At 35.7% G+C, this 17,679-nt stretch overlaps 1 protein-coding gene and 1 pseudogene across 1 annotated transcript; both read left to right on the top strand.

The window, feature by feature from the left end:
- The first annotated feature begins 9 nt into the window (after positions 1–9).
- LOC125673661 (uncharacterized) lies at positions 10–4,223 on the top strand (annotated as a pseudogene).
- An 11,540-nt stretch (positions 4,224–15,763) lies between these two features.
- Positions 15,764–17,428, top strand: LOC125676195 (uncharacterized). Its single transcript, XM_048914091.1, has one exon. The coding sequence runs from the start codon at positions 15,764–15,766 to the stop codon at positions 17,426–17,428; it is 1,665 nt and encodes a 554-aa protein (XP_048770048.1).
- The last annotated feature ends 251 nt before the right edge of the window (positions 17,429–17,679 follow it).

Below are 17,679 nucleotides of genomic sequence, written 5' to 3'. Positions count from 1 at the left end.
ATGACAGTTCAGCTATTTTTAGATTTTGAAGATTCTGTATCTGTATGATTTTCACAGCGAATCAGATGTTGCAATGATAACTAATCTGAATATAAATCAAAGTTAAAGGTTAAGGTAGTACTCTACATCGTCATAATGGCTGACTTCCTTTAAAAACATGGATGACAAAATCGATATCAGCAATATTTGACTTTTCCTTTTCCATTAAATTACCTAGCCGAGTAGCTCAGTAGGTTAGAATACCGACTGCTGAACTGTAGGTCGCAGGTTCGAGTCCAGCAGGGGTTTTAAATTTTTTTCAGATTACCTTCTACTAAAACTGTATTTTTTGACAAAATAAAGTAAATTTGAAAATTTTTAAATTCAAAATATTTTTGTACATATCCTACACTTTTCATCTACATCAAATTTCTCTGGTGTAGCATACCTCCTTAAGTTGACAAAGTGACCAATCAATTTACATTGTATTTTGCGCGAGCGCGAATTGTGTCAGTTAGTATCATTTGGATGGTGAAAGAATGGATGGTCAGACGAAGGACTCGGAGCTAATGGATGTTGATTTTCTTGGTGCAAACTGGGACAATGGCATAGACGATCTTACTCTTTCTCAAAATTGCGAAACTTTAGAGAATGAAAATTTGGCATTTGAGGGAATGTGTGATTTATCTCTCAATCTGAATGAAGACGCAACTCCTAATGGTTATGGCGATTTTGGTGTAGGCATTGACACTGGCCCCGAGTTTGTCGTCAAACCTGAGATGCAACCTGAAGAAAATTCTACGCGCTTTAGGAAACCGGTAACAGAGGAAGAGTTAAACAAACTCGTGTCCGATCAAGAGAATGCAAACACTAAAAGCAATACGAAATGGGCGGTCAATGTATTCGAGAAATGGCGAGAGTACAGGGCGGAAAATATTCCCAAACTTCACGTTATGGATTCCAAAGAAATGGGTTACTGGCTGGAGCGGTTCGTGGTGGAAATGCGAAAAAAGACGGGACGGAGTATCCGCCAAAATCGATTTATTTGATATTGTGCAGACTGTTAAGACACCTGCGAGACAAAGGGATATATGACAAGAATTTTTTGGATGAGAAAAACACAGAATTGCTGGATTTCGAAAGATTGCTGATGCACAAATGAGAAATCTCATTGATAAAGGACTTGGCTGTGACATAAAACGTGCAGACCCGATACTTCCGGAACAGGAAGAGAAACTGTGGGGAAAGGGGTCTTTGGACAAGAAAACGGAGAGCAATTGCAGTTGACGATGTTTTTTTATGCTAACAAATTATTTGGCCTCAGAGGATGTGACGAGCATCATAGTTTGACAGCTGAACAATTTTTCATTGGCGCGGACGAGTGTGGAAATTACATAAAGTTTGTGGGGCGATCTTCCAAAACTTATAAAGGGGGATTAGGCCAGTTAAATGTTCAGAATAAGAACATCAAACACTACTCTGATCCTGGTAAGTTGAAATTCTCTCTCTCGCTCTCTCTCTCTCTCTCTCTCTCTCTCTCTCGTATTGGCGTTTGTCATTCTACAATTTGAAAAAAGTGTTTGATCGCATATTGATTGCATTCATTACGTTTACAAATTATAAACTGCTCTCTCTCTCTCTCTCTCTCTCTCTCATGGTTTATATTGGCTAAATTTGGCTCGCTGATTAATGCCTTTTTTATTTTAGGGGAGAGATGCATAATTGATTTCTTTGATGTTTATCTGAAAGCTATTGGAGAGGGATCGTTCTATCGACGCCCACTGCCACCAACGGGGGATGCAAAAATCCGCTATTTTCATCAAAATGTCGGCATAAACAAACTAAAAAGTTTCATGAAAGTGATAGCAGAAAAAGGTGAACTATGTGGGAATTTCACGAATCATAGCGGAAAACTCACATGTGCAACTCAAATGTATATTGCGGGAGTTCCAGAGCAAGAAATCGTGAAAAGAACCGGACATCGATCAGAGGCAGTGCGGAAGTATAAAGATTGCAGCTCGGCTATGTTGAAAAAGGTGTCGCAAGTTCTAGATCCGCCACGGAGTTCCGTGAAGAGGTCGTTGGACCCTAAAAATGATGAGCGGTCTTACAAGCACTTCCACAGTGGTGACCTGTCAGGTTTCAGCGAACCCATGTGCAAAGAAACCAAGAACGAGTCCGCAAAGCGTGATCCTTTTAAGGATTTAAGTTCCTTTCCAGCAGTGTTCAATATGTGTAATTTTACACTCTAAAAATGGTGTTTAGATCGTAAACACAAAGTTAAACACATTTCTTGTGTACAGTTTTGAACGCGTTCTAAATCTAAACATGTTTAACACTTTCTGTGTTTAGGTTTTAAACATGTTTAACACTTCTTACGTTTAGGTTTTGAACATGTTCAACCCAATGTGTTTAGGTTTTGAACATGTTTAAATCTCTTTGTGTTTAGGTTTGGAGCACGTCTAACTAATTGTGTTTAGGTTTTGAACATGTTTAATTCTTTTTATGTTTAGGTGTAGAACATGTTTAACCCTTATTATGTTTAGGTTTTGAACATGTTTACCCTTATTGTGTTTAGGTTTTGAACACATTTACCTCTTTTGTGTTTAGGTTTTGAACATGTTTAGTTCTCCTTGTATTTAGGTTTTGACTTTGTCTCAATTACAAAATGATTTGCTAACCTTCTATTCAAAACTCAATCCACAGCATTAAAGAGTCTTAAATAGTAGCTTTCTCTTCTATTATAGGAGAATAACTTTGCAAAATCTAGCAAGAATATCCCTTGCATTACAAACTGTGTCTCTGGGATCCATGATGTTTCAAATCGAACAATGCGGGTAAAGTGATTTCCTACACACAAAGAACACCGTAAAACACTTATAAACAGATATATTCACAAATACACAGAACAACTTACAAGGGGTTAACAAATACAATAACTACACTGCTGCACTTTCTAAAACACGTCCGATTGCCTAGAGTTCGCGGAGAAGAGAGAGAGAAAATCACGTGCAGGATCAGAGGACTCCGAGCCCGACCAGAAATACTAAAAATCCACCCCCCAAAATCACTACACGGGTTTGGGCGGTTCTTCTCAAATTACATTGCAAGTCTATTTCTATATTCTAATTGCCGAAACAACACGGTAGACATTTCCGCGATACATGTTAAAGACAAAACCACTGAAAATCACTTATGCACATATAAGAAGTAAACTATACATGGTTAAATATCATCCGGCAAGTACAACTTCAACAATTTTTTTGTCTTTGATATGCTAGTTTTCGCATAACAGGCACTGTCACATGTTGAATTAAAAAAAAGGGGGGGGGGCATCAATTGCAACTGATGTTCTCTTTCACAAGATTTAAATGAATTTTGTTCCAATGCAAAGTAAGAGTGATGCATTGGTTTAAATTAACACTAAAGGCACGTCTAATACCAGAGACAATGAATTACACTATTTTTTTAAATTCAATATGTATGTGTCCAGACCTGTTCAAGTTGAAATGGAATTCCAGATCAAAATTTTCTGGATACTCCTAAACTCTGCTCATTTCCAACAGGAAAGGGTTGAAGCCCATAGACGGCTCTTCTAATGGTTCCATCAATTTTGGATATCGACCTCGACAGTGTATACTTGCAATACGGCGTATGATGTACACTATGGTCACTATCGGGACCTGGTACGCTATAGCAGTTTGAAGTATGGCAATTCTGACATGCAATTTTTTCTGCAATTCGAATTTCATTTACAGAAGACAGGAATATTCTACATGAAGACTGTAAAACTAATGTCAACAATGTTACTAAGCTTATCATGTTCAAAACCTAAACGCATAGACGTTTAGGATTGTGTTTAGACGTTTAGGAATGTGTTTAGCAAGTGTTTAGCATGTTATTTTGTGTTTAGATACTGTATTTTTGCATAGCTAAACATGTTCTCAGTCTGAACATGTTTAGGGTAGAACATGTTTATTACACTTCGCGTTTAGGATATAAGCACAATCCTAAACACGTTTAGACCTAAACACGTTTAGACCTAAACACGTTTAAAAAGTGTTCCAAACCTAAACATTGTTTTTAGAGTGTACTTTCTCTATGAAGTGAATTATGTTCAGGTTGTCTCTCAACGGCATAAAGAAGCTGTTTTCTGCGTTTTTTCAGTTTTTATATTGCTATGAAATAAAAATCTAGTCATTTCTTTTTTGTTTATTTCTAAAAATAAATTGGATGTTCCCTGATTCAAGTGTTCTTTATTTTAGTTGTTGTATAGTTTGGGTCATTTGCATAGGGAACGCCCACTGAACAGTGTTCTGTATTTTAGTTATTGTACTGTCAACTTCAAAGAAAAACATTGCCGGTCATGTCACAATTGTTTATTAGGGTTTTATTTGTACGTAACGATTTCTACATTATGAAATATATAAAGTGAAAACATAACTTGATAGGAGCGAAAAGAACCGCTTTATATTCAAATATTTACATTTCTATTGTTTTTGCCTTTGAAATATATCAAATGATAGCTATTTCCACAAGGATATGAACAATGTGCGTGTGAATTTTGATAGAGTATGGCTGGAAGTCGGACAGAAATGAAATTTTTTGAAAAAAATACTTGAGCGCATGAATTGCGGCGCTTCACGCCAGCTCACTTTTCATGACGTACTAATGCGCTTCATAAAGTAGGCTGATATAAAGTGTCACAGTTCATGACCTCGTGTATTTTTTAAAAATGAAATTTATTTCTGAAATATATTCTGTGAGTACTAGGCCTCGGAGACAGAGATTAACACGTCGCACATGTTTTTCCGTGTCAATATACAACCATTAGTATATGTCATTCGCAATAAATACTAATGCCATCACATGTCATAAGGTGATATAGTTCTAGTAATCATAAAACCCTAATTATACTCATGCATTTCGCAAATATTTGCTCAAGTTCAACTGATCGATGACCGTAATAGACCAAAAATATATAGTGAACTTTTTATGGTTGTTAGTTTGTCTTTGCGTCCTGTCGAGAATTATTTTACTTTTCACTCTTATTGAGACTTCACCACCTGTGGGTGAAGTGCCACAAATTTAGACCTATGCTCAGAGCTCAGTGTACCGACTAACCTGGTCAGACATAGGGTAGCACTGGTGGTATGGCTGTACTTTTATCAATGATCGTTAGTAAGAAACTGTAGAATACAATAATCAAGTTGTATAGATACACAAGATTGTACAACCATATCTCTTCGTTAAGAGTTATCATTTTTAGATCTTCCTAAACGGTAAAACCAATTCTGTTTCTTTTATGAATTCTCTCTATAGATGTTGTTTAACAAATTAAATGTATAGTGATGTATTTACGATTAACTACTTAAACTGTAATATTTCTTGTTTGTATTCACTTAGGCCAGAAGTTAACTGCTTTTTTAACAAACATTTCTAAAATGTTGCTACACTACTTACCAAATATTTGATTGTATGCATAGTCATATTTTAGGATGTGTCCACGAGGTCGGGTGAGTATTGTTCATTTTATTATTAGACTGTTACCTTTTTCAATTGTGTTTCGTGCAATATAAACTTTGACATTACTTAATATTCACTGTGACGTCATAGTACTTTTGTGTATGTAGTCTTGCGTTATTTTGCTACGTCAGATAAACACAACTGAAGAAGACCGGTAATAGGGTCGAAATATTTCTAGAAAGTGTTTAGGTGTATATAAATATGTGTATAGTATGGATGTATCTATCTGTCCCTCTCTCTCTCTCTCTCTCTCTCTCTCTCTCTCTCTCTCTCTCTCTCTCATTCGGTGGAAAAAATACAAATTCCCGGGGACCAATATCACCGTGTATGGCACTACACATGTAATTAGCACTCGTGATCATATCCCTGTCGCACGGTCGGCGAAATTCATAGAGATAAACATACCCCCGTGTAATTTAAATAACGGGTTTGTTCAAAAAGTTAAAGAAAGGTGGAAAACCCCCCAGAAAACTGCGCATTGAGATTTTCGTTGCGTTCGGGTAGTCAGGAAGACTTTCGAAACTAGGAATCTCCTGACAAGATTAGGAAAGTTCTCGTGTCTGCAGTAAAGTGTTTATACTCTTAGGCGAGTTTTCATTTCAAATATACAACTTCTCAATCTCTTGAATCCGACCCTGTTATTTTAAAAGTACATGCACATTGTTGGCAGACTTTAATTGAAAGTGGGATACGGTCATATATTTAGATTTTGTAATCTATGTATTGGTCCGTGATAACACTTTGTAGGGATTGTTTCTTTGCCTCTCATGGATCACGCTATTACTCTGGGGGAAATGGGACTGATAAAAAAAAATTAAAAAGCCGAGTCAATGAAAAATAAATGAATTTATAATTCACTGAAGTAATACATTTACCAAATGAGACAATGATGTTTTATTTTCTGCAGAATAGAATATGTGTCAAATGACGTAAAAACACACATCGTCTGAAACGTCGCGTTGAGCTTACGTAATTACGATTTTCAATCAAATATTATTATATACTTTCATTTCATTTCTTCTTTTTCTTTAAAAGTTTGCGGGCATATATCACACAATATATGTCCGGAAACATTCCGGCCCGCAAATATTACGTCACAATCAGTACACAAGCAAATTACTACGCCTTTAATTTTCAAATTTTTCATGTTTTTCATCTTTTACTCAGTTAAACCAATAAAGAAATTCTTAAAAATAAAATCATTGTTAGTCTCGAAATGAAATTGAAAGCATATGATACATGTAAAAAGGTTATAGATTTTGTATAGGAAAATAAGACGACCTCGTTTTTCGTCGCGGCAAAAAACTCGGTCGTCGTCATATTTTCCCATACAAAGTCTATAACCTATGATTATATACAGGGTATATGAATCAGTAGTAACGTAAATATCAATCTCTACAGAGAGTTATCGTTCCCGCTATTCCACTAATACCTCTGTCAACGTCTAAAAAGTATATCACAATGTACTTAAAACTAACTTACATATGTAGCATATCAAACTGTAATGATGATATCTAAGCAAATCAAACACCTCTGAATTTTTTAAAAGCAGGATATGGTAAATATGGATAAGACCGAGATCATTGTGTTTGCATCTGATCGTAATGCAAACCTCATTAGAAACATTTCAGTGACAGTAGGTGACTCACAAATTAATCCTTCAACCTGCGTTCGAAATCTTGGTGTCATGTTTGACTCCAAGATGGATATGGAGAAACAAGCGAACTCTGTCAGCAGATCTTGTTATGCACAGTTGCGGCAAATAGGCCACATCAGAAAATATTTAACAACAGAAGCAACTAAATCTCTTGTGAACTCCCGAGCTACATCAAGGTTAGATTACTGTAACGCTCTCCTGGTTGGTGTTCCAAAGAAAGTCCTGAGCAAGCTCAACATATTCAGAACACTGCCGCACGTCTCATATCCAGGACCTCTCGTTACAACCATATCACTCCAATACTAAGAGAACTACACTGGTTACCTGTGCAGTATAGGACACAATATAAGATACTTACTTATACTTACAAAGCCTTACATGATGAGTGCCCAACTCATATCAAACTATTACTAGAGGTATATAAGCCTACCCGAAATCTTAGGTCTATAAAACAATCAGTCACTCAAGTTGTTCCAAAAAGTCGAACCGTAACATACGGGGATCGGTGTTTCAGAATAATAGCTCCAAAACTGTGGAATGCCCTTCCAGAACATGTAAGGGACTGTAGAAGACTGTGTGCGTTTAAGAAGTCACTGAAAACACATTTTTTCCATCAAGTTTTCCAGGACTAGTTTCTATCATTTCAGTCATTCGTGTAGGTTAGATTCTGTGAAAAACTGTGAAAACTAAAGACTGTGTGTCTTAGTTTTCGAGTACCATTTTGTGATGTTTTATTAAAAAATGTTTTATTTATTTTCTATGTATCATATGTATAACATTCTGTTGTAAAGTGTATATGCATTGTAAAGCACCTTTGAGTGTACATAGTGTATGAAAAGGGTGCTATATGAATATGGTATTATTTTTATTATTATTATTATATGAGACACCTGAGCGAATTACAAGATTTTATATAAATAGTCATTCATTCATTCAATAATACTAGAATGATCATGGAATTCGTTGTTTGTGTGAACCTACATTAAGATTTAAAGCTTAAAACTAAAAAAAAGCTGTAAAATTATCATTTATATTCACAACTTTTTCATTAAACAAAGCTTACACTTTTATAGTAAAGTTAAATGCCTTTTCTGAAGCTTGTTCTTGTTGCCTGAACCATTGTAGGAAAGCAAGAAAAACTTCAGCTGAGTGATTGTGCCATTTATTGTCCAGATAAATGACAAAGAGTGAACAAAAGCACATATAATATAGAATTACCTATAATAATGTAAATTAATAACTGGGATAAGGTCAGTTGATGAATAATTTAAACTTAGATATGTTACATTGCAAATTAATGCTTATTGCAGCTATTTTTATAAAGTTATTACAAACTTTGTGTTACAAGAATGTGGCGTACACAAAAAGGCCACAAGGCATGCTAAATGCTTGCATGATTCATGCAACGCCACCCAAGGAAAATGCATTTATTTGTATTACCTTGTACAAAAGGTTTTCCAAGAAAAGGAGATATTGGTGAAAATTATCTGGTTGCCTCAAGCAAGACTACACATGCAAATACATACTATTCATGTACATGTGGTTTCCTCTCTGCGGATGGACACCTTTTTGGTTTTCAATGTACATAAAATTTGGAATTTGTCCTTTTGTTAAGACACATATGAGCTACTGACAAACAAGATGATGGTTGAGGGATTTCAACAGTCTCGATTGAAGTCATCATTTCGCAAATTCCATGGTCGTTATAACGATATAGTTCGTCAATAAAACCTACCATTGGGTCCAATGCTGTCTGACATGTTTCAAAGCGATTGTTAGGCCGTTCTTGGTACAATGTTTTGACTACGGATAACTCTGTTTACCTGATCAGGATATAGGGCTCACGGCGGGTGTGACCAGTCGACAGGGGATACTTATTCCTCCTAGACACCTGATCCCACCTCTGGCGTGTCCAGGGGTCCGTGTTTGCCCAACTATCTATTTTGTATTGCTTATGAGTTTTGAGATTAATCACTGTTCGTTATCTTCACCTTTCATACAAAATTGTATAGAACTTAAAAGTATATAAGCTTTTTATATGAATACAAATTAATGTATACAACCTGGTGCAGAATTAGGCACCAAACATACATGAATCACAGTGTGTACCTCAATGAATGAACAAAAACATACACACAAGGACCAAATATGAGCCGCCTTAAGCTAACCTCATGTAATAAGTTCCAAGTATATGTAAAACATTAAGGAGAAACATATGCTGGGCTCATGACTAGGCTACAGTTATATATGAGCAGCCATATGCTGACCTCATGCATACCAGTTTAGACTACGTAAAAAGATTCAAGAGCAAAATTATGCTGAGCTCCCAACTAGCGTAATCTTTATATGAGCAGCCAGATGCTGACCTCATGAAAAGTAGCCTACAGTTTAAGTAACACATATACATATGTAAGAGCAGAACTATGCTGAGGTGACTGACTACAGTACAGTTTATATAAGCAGCTATACGCTGACCTCCTAAGCTAAATCTTACTGAGTTAATGACTGAACGGTTTAAAGACTATATGAGTAACCATATGCTGAACCCATGTCCCAATTAACCAAACTGATAATAAAACAAACATAAAATTCTCTATCAGAAGCTAAATGCATTGTGTAATTTTACTTCCTAACATAGGAAAAACAGCTATATGCTGACTTGTCTATTCACGAAAGTCGGTGGCAGTACATGTGTAAAGGGAAAATCTAACTTGCAAGCCTTTAAGGCTAAGTTAAGCAGATTTAGAATTTTAAAGCATTTATCCTAATGTAACGCCTAATGGCATTAGAGTGTCAACGACCAAGTTGTTGCATGCCATTCTCAGACAATCCATTCTTTGCTGCCTCCGTAGAAGTGCCTAAGCAAAAACTATGACCTAAATAAAGTGAGGAGTCCAAACCTATAAAATTTACGGTATGTTTAAGGTGAGATGCCACAAAAGTGTAAAGAACTGGATCCCCTGATTTGAAGATTAATAAAAAGCCAAATGCGTGTTGGTATATAGACAATAATGGTTATTGGCTGTCGGGGTAATTATTATCGGCTGCCTATCATTCATGATTTTGGAATACCTGAGTGATATTTGTACTGAATTATTATCACAGAACACTATGTATTTTCTTTGAATTACTTTGACATTAAACGTGCTGTTTCTAGGGCCCAGTTCACCTAAGTGCAGGAAGGCATGAACGACAAGAAAGAAGATTGCTGACAACAAAATCTTTGTGTCAGCTTCTTGAACTGTGTGATGTAACGCAGATAATAATTTGATAAGGATAGGTTTTGTGATTGGAAGTCTAGTGTCAGTAGACCTTGCTAGGTTATGGGCACCTTTGATAATTTTCCCTACTATAAAGGAGTGGGTAGGATCCTGAAGATCACAAAGTTTATGAACATAACTAATAGCTGAAATATGTGAAGTGATAGTAGAAGAACTTAAACTCTGCGTAAACAAATCCCCAATAAAATTGCAGATAGTTCCTTCCGAAAAAGGAAGAGAAAAAGGTAAATTGTGAGCAGCACAAAATTTTTGTAACAAGCTCTAACTTCGGAGGTATACATGTTTAGAAGAGACTGATAATGATGCTTTGAGTAACTCTGACTTGATTGGCTTAAATGTAAATCAAATGGTCTGGCACTATTGTTGGTTTGGGGCCCGATCATGGGGCAAAGAAGTAGGTACAGTTTTTAAAGTCATCTGGCCCAAAATATCGATGATTTCACTTGGAGCTCAAACCCTGGCATTCAAATAAGGAATAGATTAGTAAATCCAACATTCGTTCAGTTTGATCAGCAAAATGATTTGTGTCATATGACGAGAGCTTGAAGTTGGCATAAAATTGCAAACATGACATTTTCAATGAAAATATCCACAAATTCAAGTGGGTTTCCTTTCAGAAAACATACAGCGCATGTGTCGAGCAAATTCATATTCAAGCATGTTTTTCATCTTAAAATAATACACAATATATATCATTTTCATTTTGCTCGACAAATGCGCACATCTTTTCCTGAGCAATAATCTGTATGACATCTGACAGTTTTCAGGCTTATTTTGAGATAAAGGCGGGAAATGTCTTATTCATGATGTCATAATGCTATCCATTTAGGAATACCATTCTGATTTTGTTGACATAGTATACCTGGCATATATTTTACTTCCTTAAAACGCTGATTAAGGTTAATTCCAGACACATTTTATAGAGAGAATTTTTTGGGGCCTTTTTATGTATACAATCGTACTCCAAACGAATTTTCTTGCATAACAGATACATTATGATTTAGAACATGGGTAGCCGTGTGTCAGGGTTTTTTTGCCTTGGTTTATGATGCAAATAAGTCGATTTAAACGCCATGTGGTAATATTGATAAACTCCATTTTGCTTGTTAATATCATAAACAAACTAGATAAATAAAAAAGAAGAAATATACCCCGATAGCCCCTATTTCCTAGTTCACATTTTCAATTGATTATATTAGCACCCATATTATAAAATGTGTAATCAAATGTCAGCCAGTTAAAGGATATTAACGAACTCCATTGTATCGTCACTGTTCCTTCTAGAACAGTTGATGAATTACGAGAAAATATACATGTACTTTGAATAATGGTATTGTACATGCCGTCCGTTTACACACTATCATTGAAAGTGGTAAATGCTTCACTATTACAACTTGCGTTCTGCGTTAAAACTTTATACGGAAACAACAAATGGCGGAGTGGCTGCCTTTTTTTTCTCAGTGGTGTTTGATTGCATGTTAGTTTTTGTCCTGTTCCAGAAAAGTGCACTCATGTAGAATGGCCGGGGGCTATATTTCATGATTTTAATCAGATAACGTAAAAATGGGTTTGAAGTTCTTTTCAGCTGAGGCGTGAAGCGCTGCAGTAGGGGTAAGGAGGGAGATTGTCCTCGCTTTATGACAGAAAATATGTGAACTCTTGGATCTTGACGGAGACTGTTAGACAGAGTTTTAAATCCCTTCCTGATGAAGCCGATGTTTGCGCTGTTATTTTGTGTATTGAGGGTCACTTGTATCTGGGCTACACTGAACAGTATACAGGTAGACACTGTGACAACCTGTTAGATTATTTGTCGACATTTTAATTCCTGTACGTGTAATATGGATAAAGTAAACGAAAAAAAGCTAGTTGTTACGAGACATAACCCCGTCCTCTTCTACTCATTCTCGTGCGATAAATAGAACAGCAGGTATTTATAAAGATTATCAAATTATGAAAAATGATTTTTGAATTATTCAGGTTTATTCAAGTCATGTAAAGGTCATTGATACACGGCACATAAACAGAACTGCGTTGATCCCCTCAAATTTGTACATGGGATGGCCACGCAATACAGACAGTATTTTATAAGTCTGATGTTTTATTTTAAAAAATCTTGCCAGTAAAACCAGTTGTCATTATCTGAACCGAAACTGCATATACATGTTTAACTAGATGGTCGTGTTCATATTCCTATATTCTGCATAATCATATATATGTAGGTACAAACTTGTTAAGTTTATTAGACAATTTTAACACTTTCATTTAAATTATAAACCATACTTGGTTTCGTCAACCATATCAAGCATTGTACCATGTTAATCTAGTCTAGGCCGAGAGCTGTCAAATATCAATGACCCCCCCCCCCCCCCACATACACACACCTTGTACACTTTATACATGTACCCATATTCAAGTTTCTAACTTGGTTTAAAAATTCAGGCATTAATTCATTTGTGTATTGAACTATATTTTAAAAAGACATCGAAAAGTACTTATAAACAGCTATACTCACGTGCATGGTACATTATAGGCCTATGTGTCGTAAACATATTCTCTTTATAGAAGTGGACAGACCAAGCTTACAGGTTATAACTGTACACTTCTTTAGTGACAATATCTAGCTTACAGGTTACATTGTATATCTGTACACTTACAGGTTACATTGTATATCTGTACACTTACAAGTTACATTGTATATCTGTACACTTACAGGTTACATTGTATATCTGTACACTTACAAGTTACATTGTATATCTGTACACTTACAAGTTACATTGTATATCTGTACACTTACAAGTTACATTGTATATTTGTACACTTACAAGTTACATTGTATATCTGTACACTTACAAGTTACATTGTATATCTGTACACTTACAAGTTACATTGTATATCTGTACACTTACAAGTTACATTGTATATCTGTACACTTACAAGTTACATTGTATATCTGTACACTTACAAGTTACATTGTATATCTGTACACTTACAAGTTACATTGTATATCTGTACACTTACAAGTTACATTGTATATCTGTACACTTACAGGTTACATTGTATATCTGTACACTTACAGGTTACATTGTATATCTGTACACTTACAGGTTACATTGTATATCTGTACACTTACAAGTTACATTGTATATCTGTACACTTACAGGTTACATTGTATATCTGTACACTTACCTAATGACAATATCACATACAGTAAAGGCCAGCTACATTTAATTACAATCACATTTAATTACAATCACATTTAATTACAATCCATGAACTTTCGGTCTTTGGTATTCTTGCAAATCTGGTCGGTTAATTAAAAATCTACTAATACAATCTAGCATTGGGTTAAGTGCTGTCTGAATTGTTTCATACCGACTGTTAGGCCGTTCTTGGCGCACTGAATTTGACTACGGATAACCCCGTTTAACAGATAAAGATGTAGGGCTCACGGCGCGTGTGACCGGTTGACATGGAATGCTTACTCCTCCAAGGCACCTGATCTCACCTTTGCTATGTCCAGGGGTCCGTGTTTGCCAACTCTATTTTGTGTTGCTTATGGGAGTTATGAGATTGGTGACCGTTTGTTATCTTCACCTTTCATTCATACAAAAGGATTCATGAACGAAAGCGTTCTTAAATGTTATTTACTATGAGTTTTGAGGGACCCATCTTTCATCTTCTTTTACATAAACGTCTGTTACCAGACACTTATATAGTATCAATCCATTTCTCTTAGACCTTAATACAAACTTTAAACCGATAATTCACAATGTCCACAGACATTTGAAAGTTCGCGCCTGGCGCTGATTTAAAGTAAAACAAAACTAGTATACCGTATGGTCAATTACATGCCAATGGGAGTGGTTGAATTACAAGTACTTTGATAAAGTAATTAATTAGATTATAATCACGGTTACTTCATTTTATAAATTCAATTAATCAATTTAAGTATATTAATAAAAAAAATTGTGTGGATAAAAACTAATGAAAAATAACTTTACAGGTGTCTAGAAGCAAGTCGATAAGTTTCTTGTCACAATATCATTACAACAGGTGTCTGTGTCAATCGTTAATTTGCTTCGGGTAAGTAACATTAGTGGAAAACATGAAAAAAAATATAGCATAATAAAATGGCTTGAAACCGAAACCGAAAGTGCCTTTTAACCGATTAGGAAAGGTAACTCTAATAAAAAATATGGTGGTTGTTATACTGGATAGGTCTATAGATTTACTACAAAATCCTTGACCCCAACGCCCAATGCCTAAACAGATAAATAAATAAATAAATGAAATTTCAAAAAAATAATTGTATAATATAAGTGTCGCCGTTTAATCTCAAGCGGCTGGAGAATACAAGTACCTAACCAATTGATTAATGATAAACTTAACTGAAAACAAAATCGATCCAAAACCAATATTTAGAGGGGTATCATCAGTTAATAAGTTTCATATCTGATTTGAATTTAAGGCATATTATGGGTTGCATTCGTTATTATTTGACCTGGTTATCACATACAGTGCATGTAGAGTTAAATATCTAAATATGTGGGAGCCCCTTCCCCTCCCTTCCCGCTTTCTACGGGCCTGTCAGGATGCTAAGCATACATCATAATATAGTTCAAAAGAAAACACATTAGCGATTTTTGCCAATAGTTGTTTGATTATTTAGAATCAACAAGACATAAAGAGTGCACTGCATCCCCAACGTCTATATAAACACTATGCACGTATGTATAACGGTACTGCGTAGTTTTAGATCAAAGAAACCACGAATTCAGCTCTATATTTGACTTGTTTTCTGTTAGATTTTAAGTTTATATGCGTGTAACCTTTAATCTATTGTGACATACATCATCAGTTTTCATTGGTTAATTTGGATTTTGAATTTCGAAATTCGAATCTCGATTGAGCTATAGCTTTCGTATATATGGTATTTATTGAATAATGCTAAATTGATTATTTTTAAGATCATCTATTGACCCTAGTTCATTCCTAAACTGAGAAAAGAGGCCTGTGTACGATTTGTATCATATTCAATTATTTATTTCATCTATCAAGCTTTACTTTGTTTTATTTAAAGTTTCCAAGACGTCTTACCAATGCAGCTTGGACTTTGAACGCAATGTTTTGCACACGTTATCTTCGCCTTGCACACGTTTAAAACACAGGGCGATTGTGTAATTATTTCATTTGCCGGCCGTCGGAAAGACTATGCAGTAATAATTTCCACCTAGACTATTGGTAGCGTTTCATTTTGCAATATGTGACATACCGTTGATAATTCCCTCTTAGATTGCTGGTAGCATTTCATTTCGCAATGGAAATGGCACAACAGTGTCAAAAAGCTGTTGTTTGTGAATACTGTGAGGAAAATGTAGATTTTTGGTGTACTTGTGGCAAATACATTTGTGAAAAATGTCTAGGAAAGCATATCAAACAGAATCCCAAACATTCTGCTGCTCCATACCAAGAGCGATCAGCCGCGACGTCCTTAATGTGTGAGAAACACAATGCAGAATTGTGCAAATTATTCTGCAAAGAGTGTTTTGAATCCATTTGCATGATATGCTCACACACAGCACATAGTGATCATGGTCTGATATCTATGGAGGATCACCTGGCTTTTCAAAGGAATGCAATGACAGAAGAGCTTCAAAAAATTGAGAAACAATTCAAAGCTATGTACCTACAACTGTTGACAGAGATTGACGAAAAACTTTCGAATGCTCCTGCAAAGTACTCAAATATTCGAGCTAGCATTGATCATGCAGGGATGGCTTTGCAGAGGAAAATTGAAGGGACGGTATGCAAATTAAAAATGCAGGTAGAAACTATGGAAATGGAACACCTTGATTCCCTCAGAGAAAACAAATCAAGGATACAGAAAGTCCTAGAAGACATTGAGGGTGCTGAATCTTTGATACACGAGCAGATGACAGATGCCAAACAGTTAGCCGTATTCCAGACAACGTCATATCCTTTCGAGCGTTGTCCCAAGTTGACAGAACTAATATTTCCCAGTTTCAGAGGGGGCAACATAGATTTTAACTGCCTCGAATTCTTAGGAGAATTGGTTCCAATTGAAAAGGAAAAAAGTTCAGTTCGTGAAGAAGAAACTGAAAAACGAGATGAAGAGGACATAGGAAAAGGAATCAAAGTGCTGAAAAATTTAAGGAATGAGAATAGAATAGAAACTGTTTACTCGTATATTTCCGATTTGTCATGCACAAATGATAACCACATCCTTGTGTGCGGAACGTACAGAGTGAAAAAAAGCTACAATATTCGCAAGATTGATTTTGAGGGAAAAGAAATTGAAACAATTCCCGTTGAATGCCAAGCGAATTTCATCACAGAAGGATCCGATGGAACTGTATATTATACTACAATTGAAAATCAAGGTGTTAAGAAGATACAAAATGGAACCAACGAAACAATTGTAAAGGACGACCATTGGACACCGAATGGTGTAGCTTGCAAGAGTTCTGGTGATCTCATCGTAGCCGAACAAAACAAAACACTCGCTATGGGACGCTTACGCACTTATTCTTCAAATGGAAGAATTAAGCAAACCATTGCTTCCTGTGCCAATTGCTCGGGAGAGATTTTAAAAAATCCCACGTTTGTTTGCGAAAATATAAACGGTGATATCTGTACATCTGACGAGGGGAACCAGAGGGTGGCAGTGTTTTTGTCTGCAGGAGGTCTAAGATTTCTGTACGGAGGGAAAAGCAATACGAAAAACTTTCAGTCTTTTAATCCCCGTGGTCTAGCTACAGACTGCCTTGGGAACATTCTGATTGCTGATTATTTCAACCACACTGTTCATATGATGAACTGTGAAGGACGATTCTTACAGTACATCTCGACAAACAAAATTAACTTTCCGTACGCATTGTCGATTGTTAACGGAAACAGACTCTTGGTAGGACGATACATAGACGCCATAATAGAAGTTGTGGGGTATTTAAAATCCACCTAGCTACAAAAAACTATTTAGTGTTATTGTGCAATAGATGATACTCCAATGACCAGAGTTAGAACTATTAAACGATGGGAATATAGAGATTAGTATGCGTTTGACTGAATATTGCAAGACTAATAAACGTGTATATTAATTTGGGTCTAGTATGATCAGTGTTTGGTTGTGTATAAAATTATGTAGGTTGTATATATTGATTGAATAAATTTTATTTGTAATCCACTTTATTAATTGCTCATCAATTACATTTG

The sequence above is a fragment of the Ostrea edulis genome, chromosome 3 (genome assembly GCF_947568905.1).
Source record: "Ostrea edulis chromosome 3, xbOstEdul1.1, whole genome shotgun sequence".
NCBI lineage: Eukaryota > Metazoa > Mollusca > Bivalvia > Ostreida > Ostreidae > Ostrea > Ostrea edulis.
Note: the sequence above shows the minus strand (reverse complement) of the source record. Positions and strands in the feature narration are given on the sequence as shown.

Coding starts and splice junctions, on each gene's coding strand:
- LOC125676195 (XM_048914091.1), top strand. CDS start 15,764: ATGGAAATGGCACAACAGTGTCAAAAAGCTGTTGTTTGTGAATACTGT.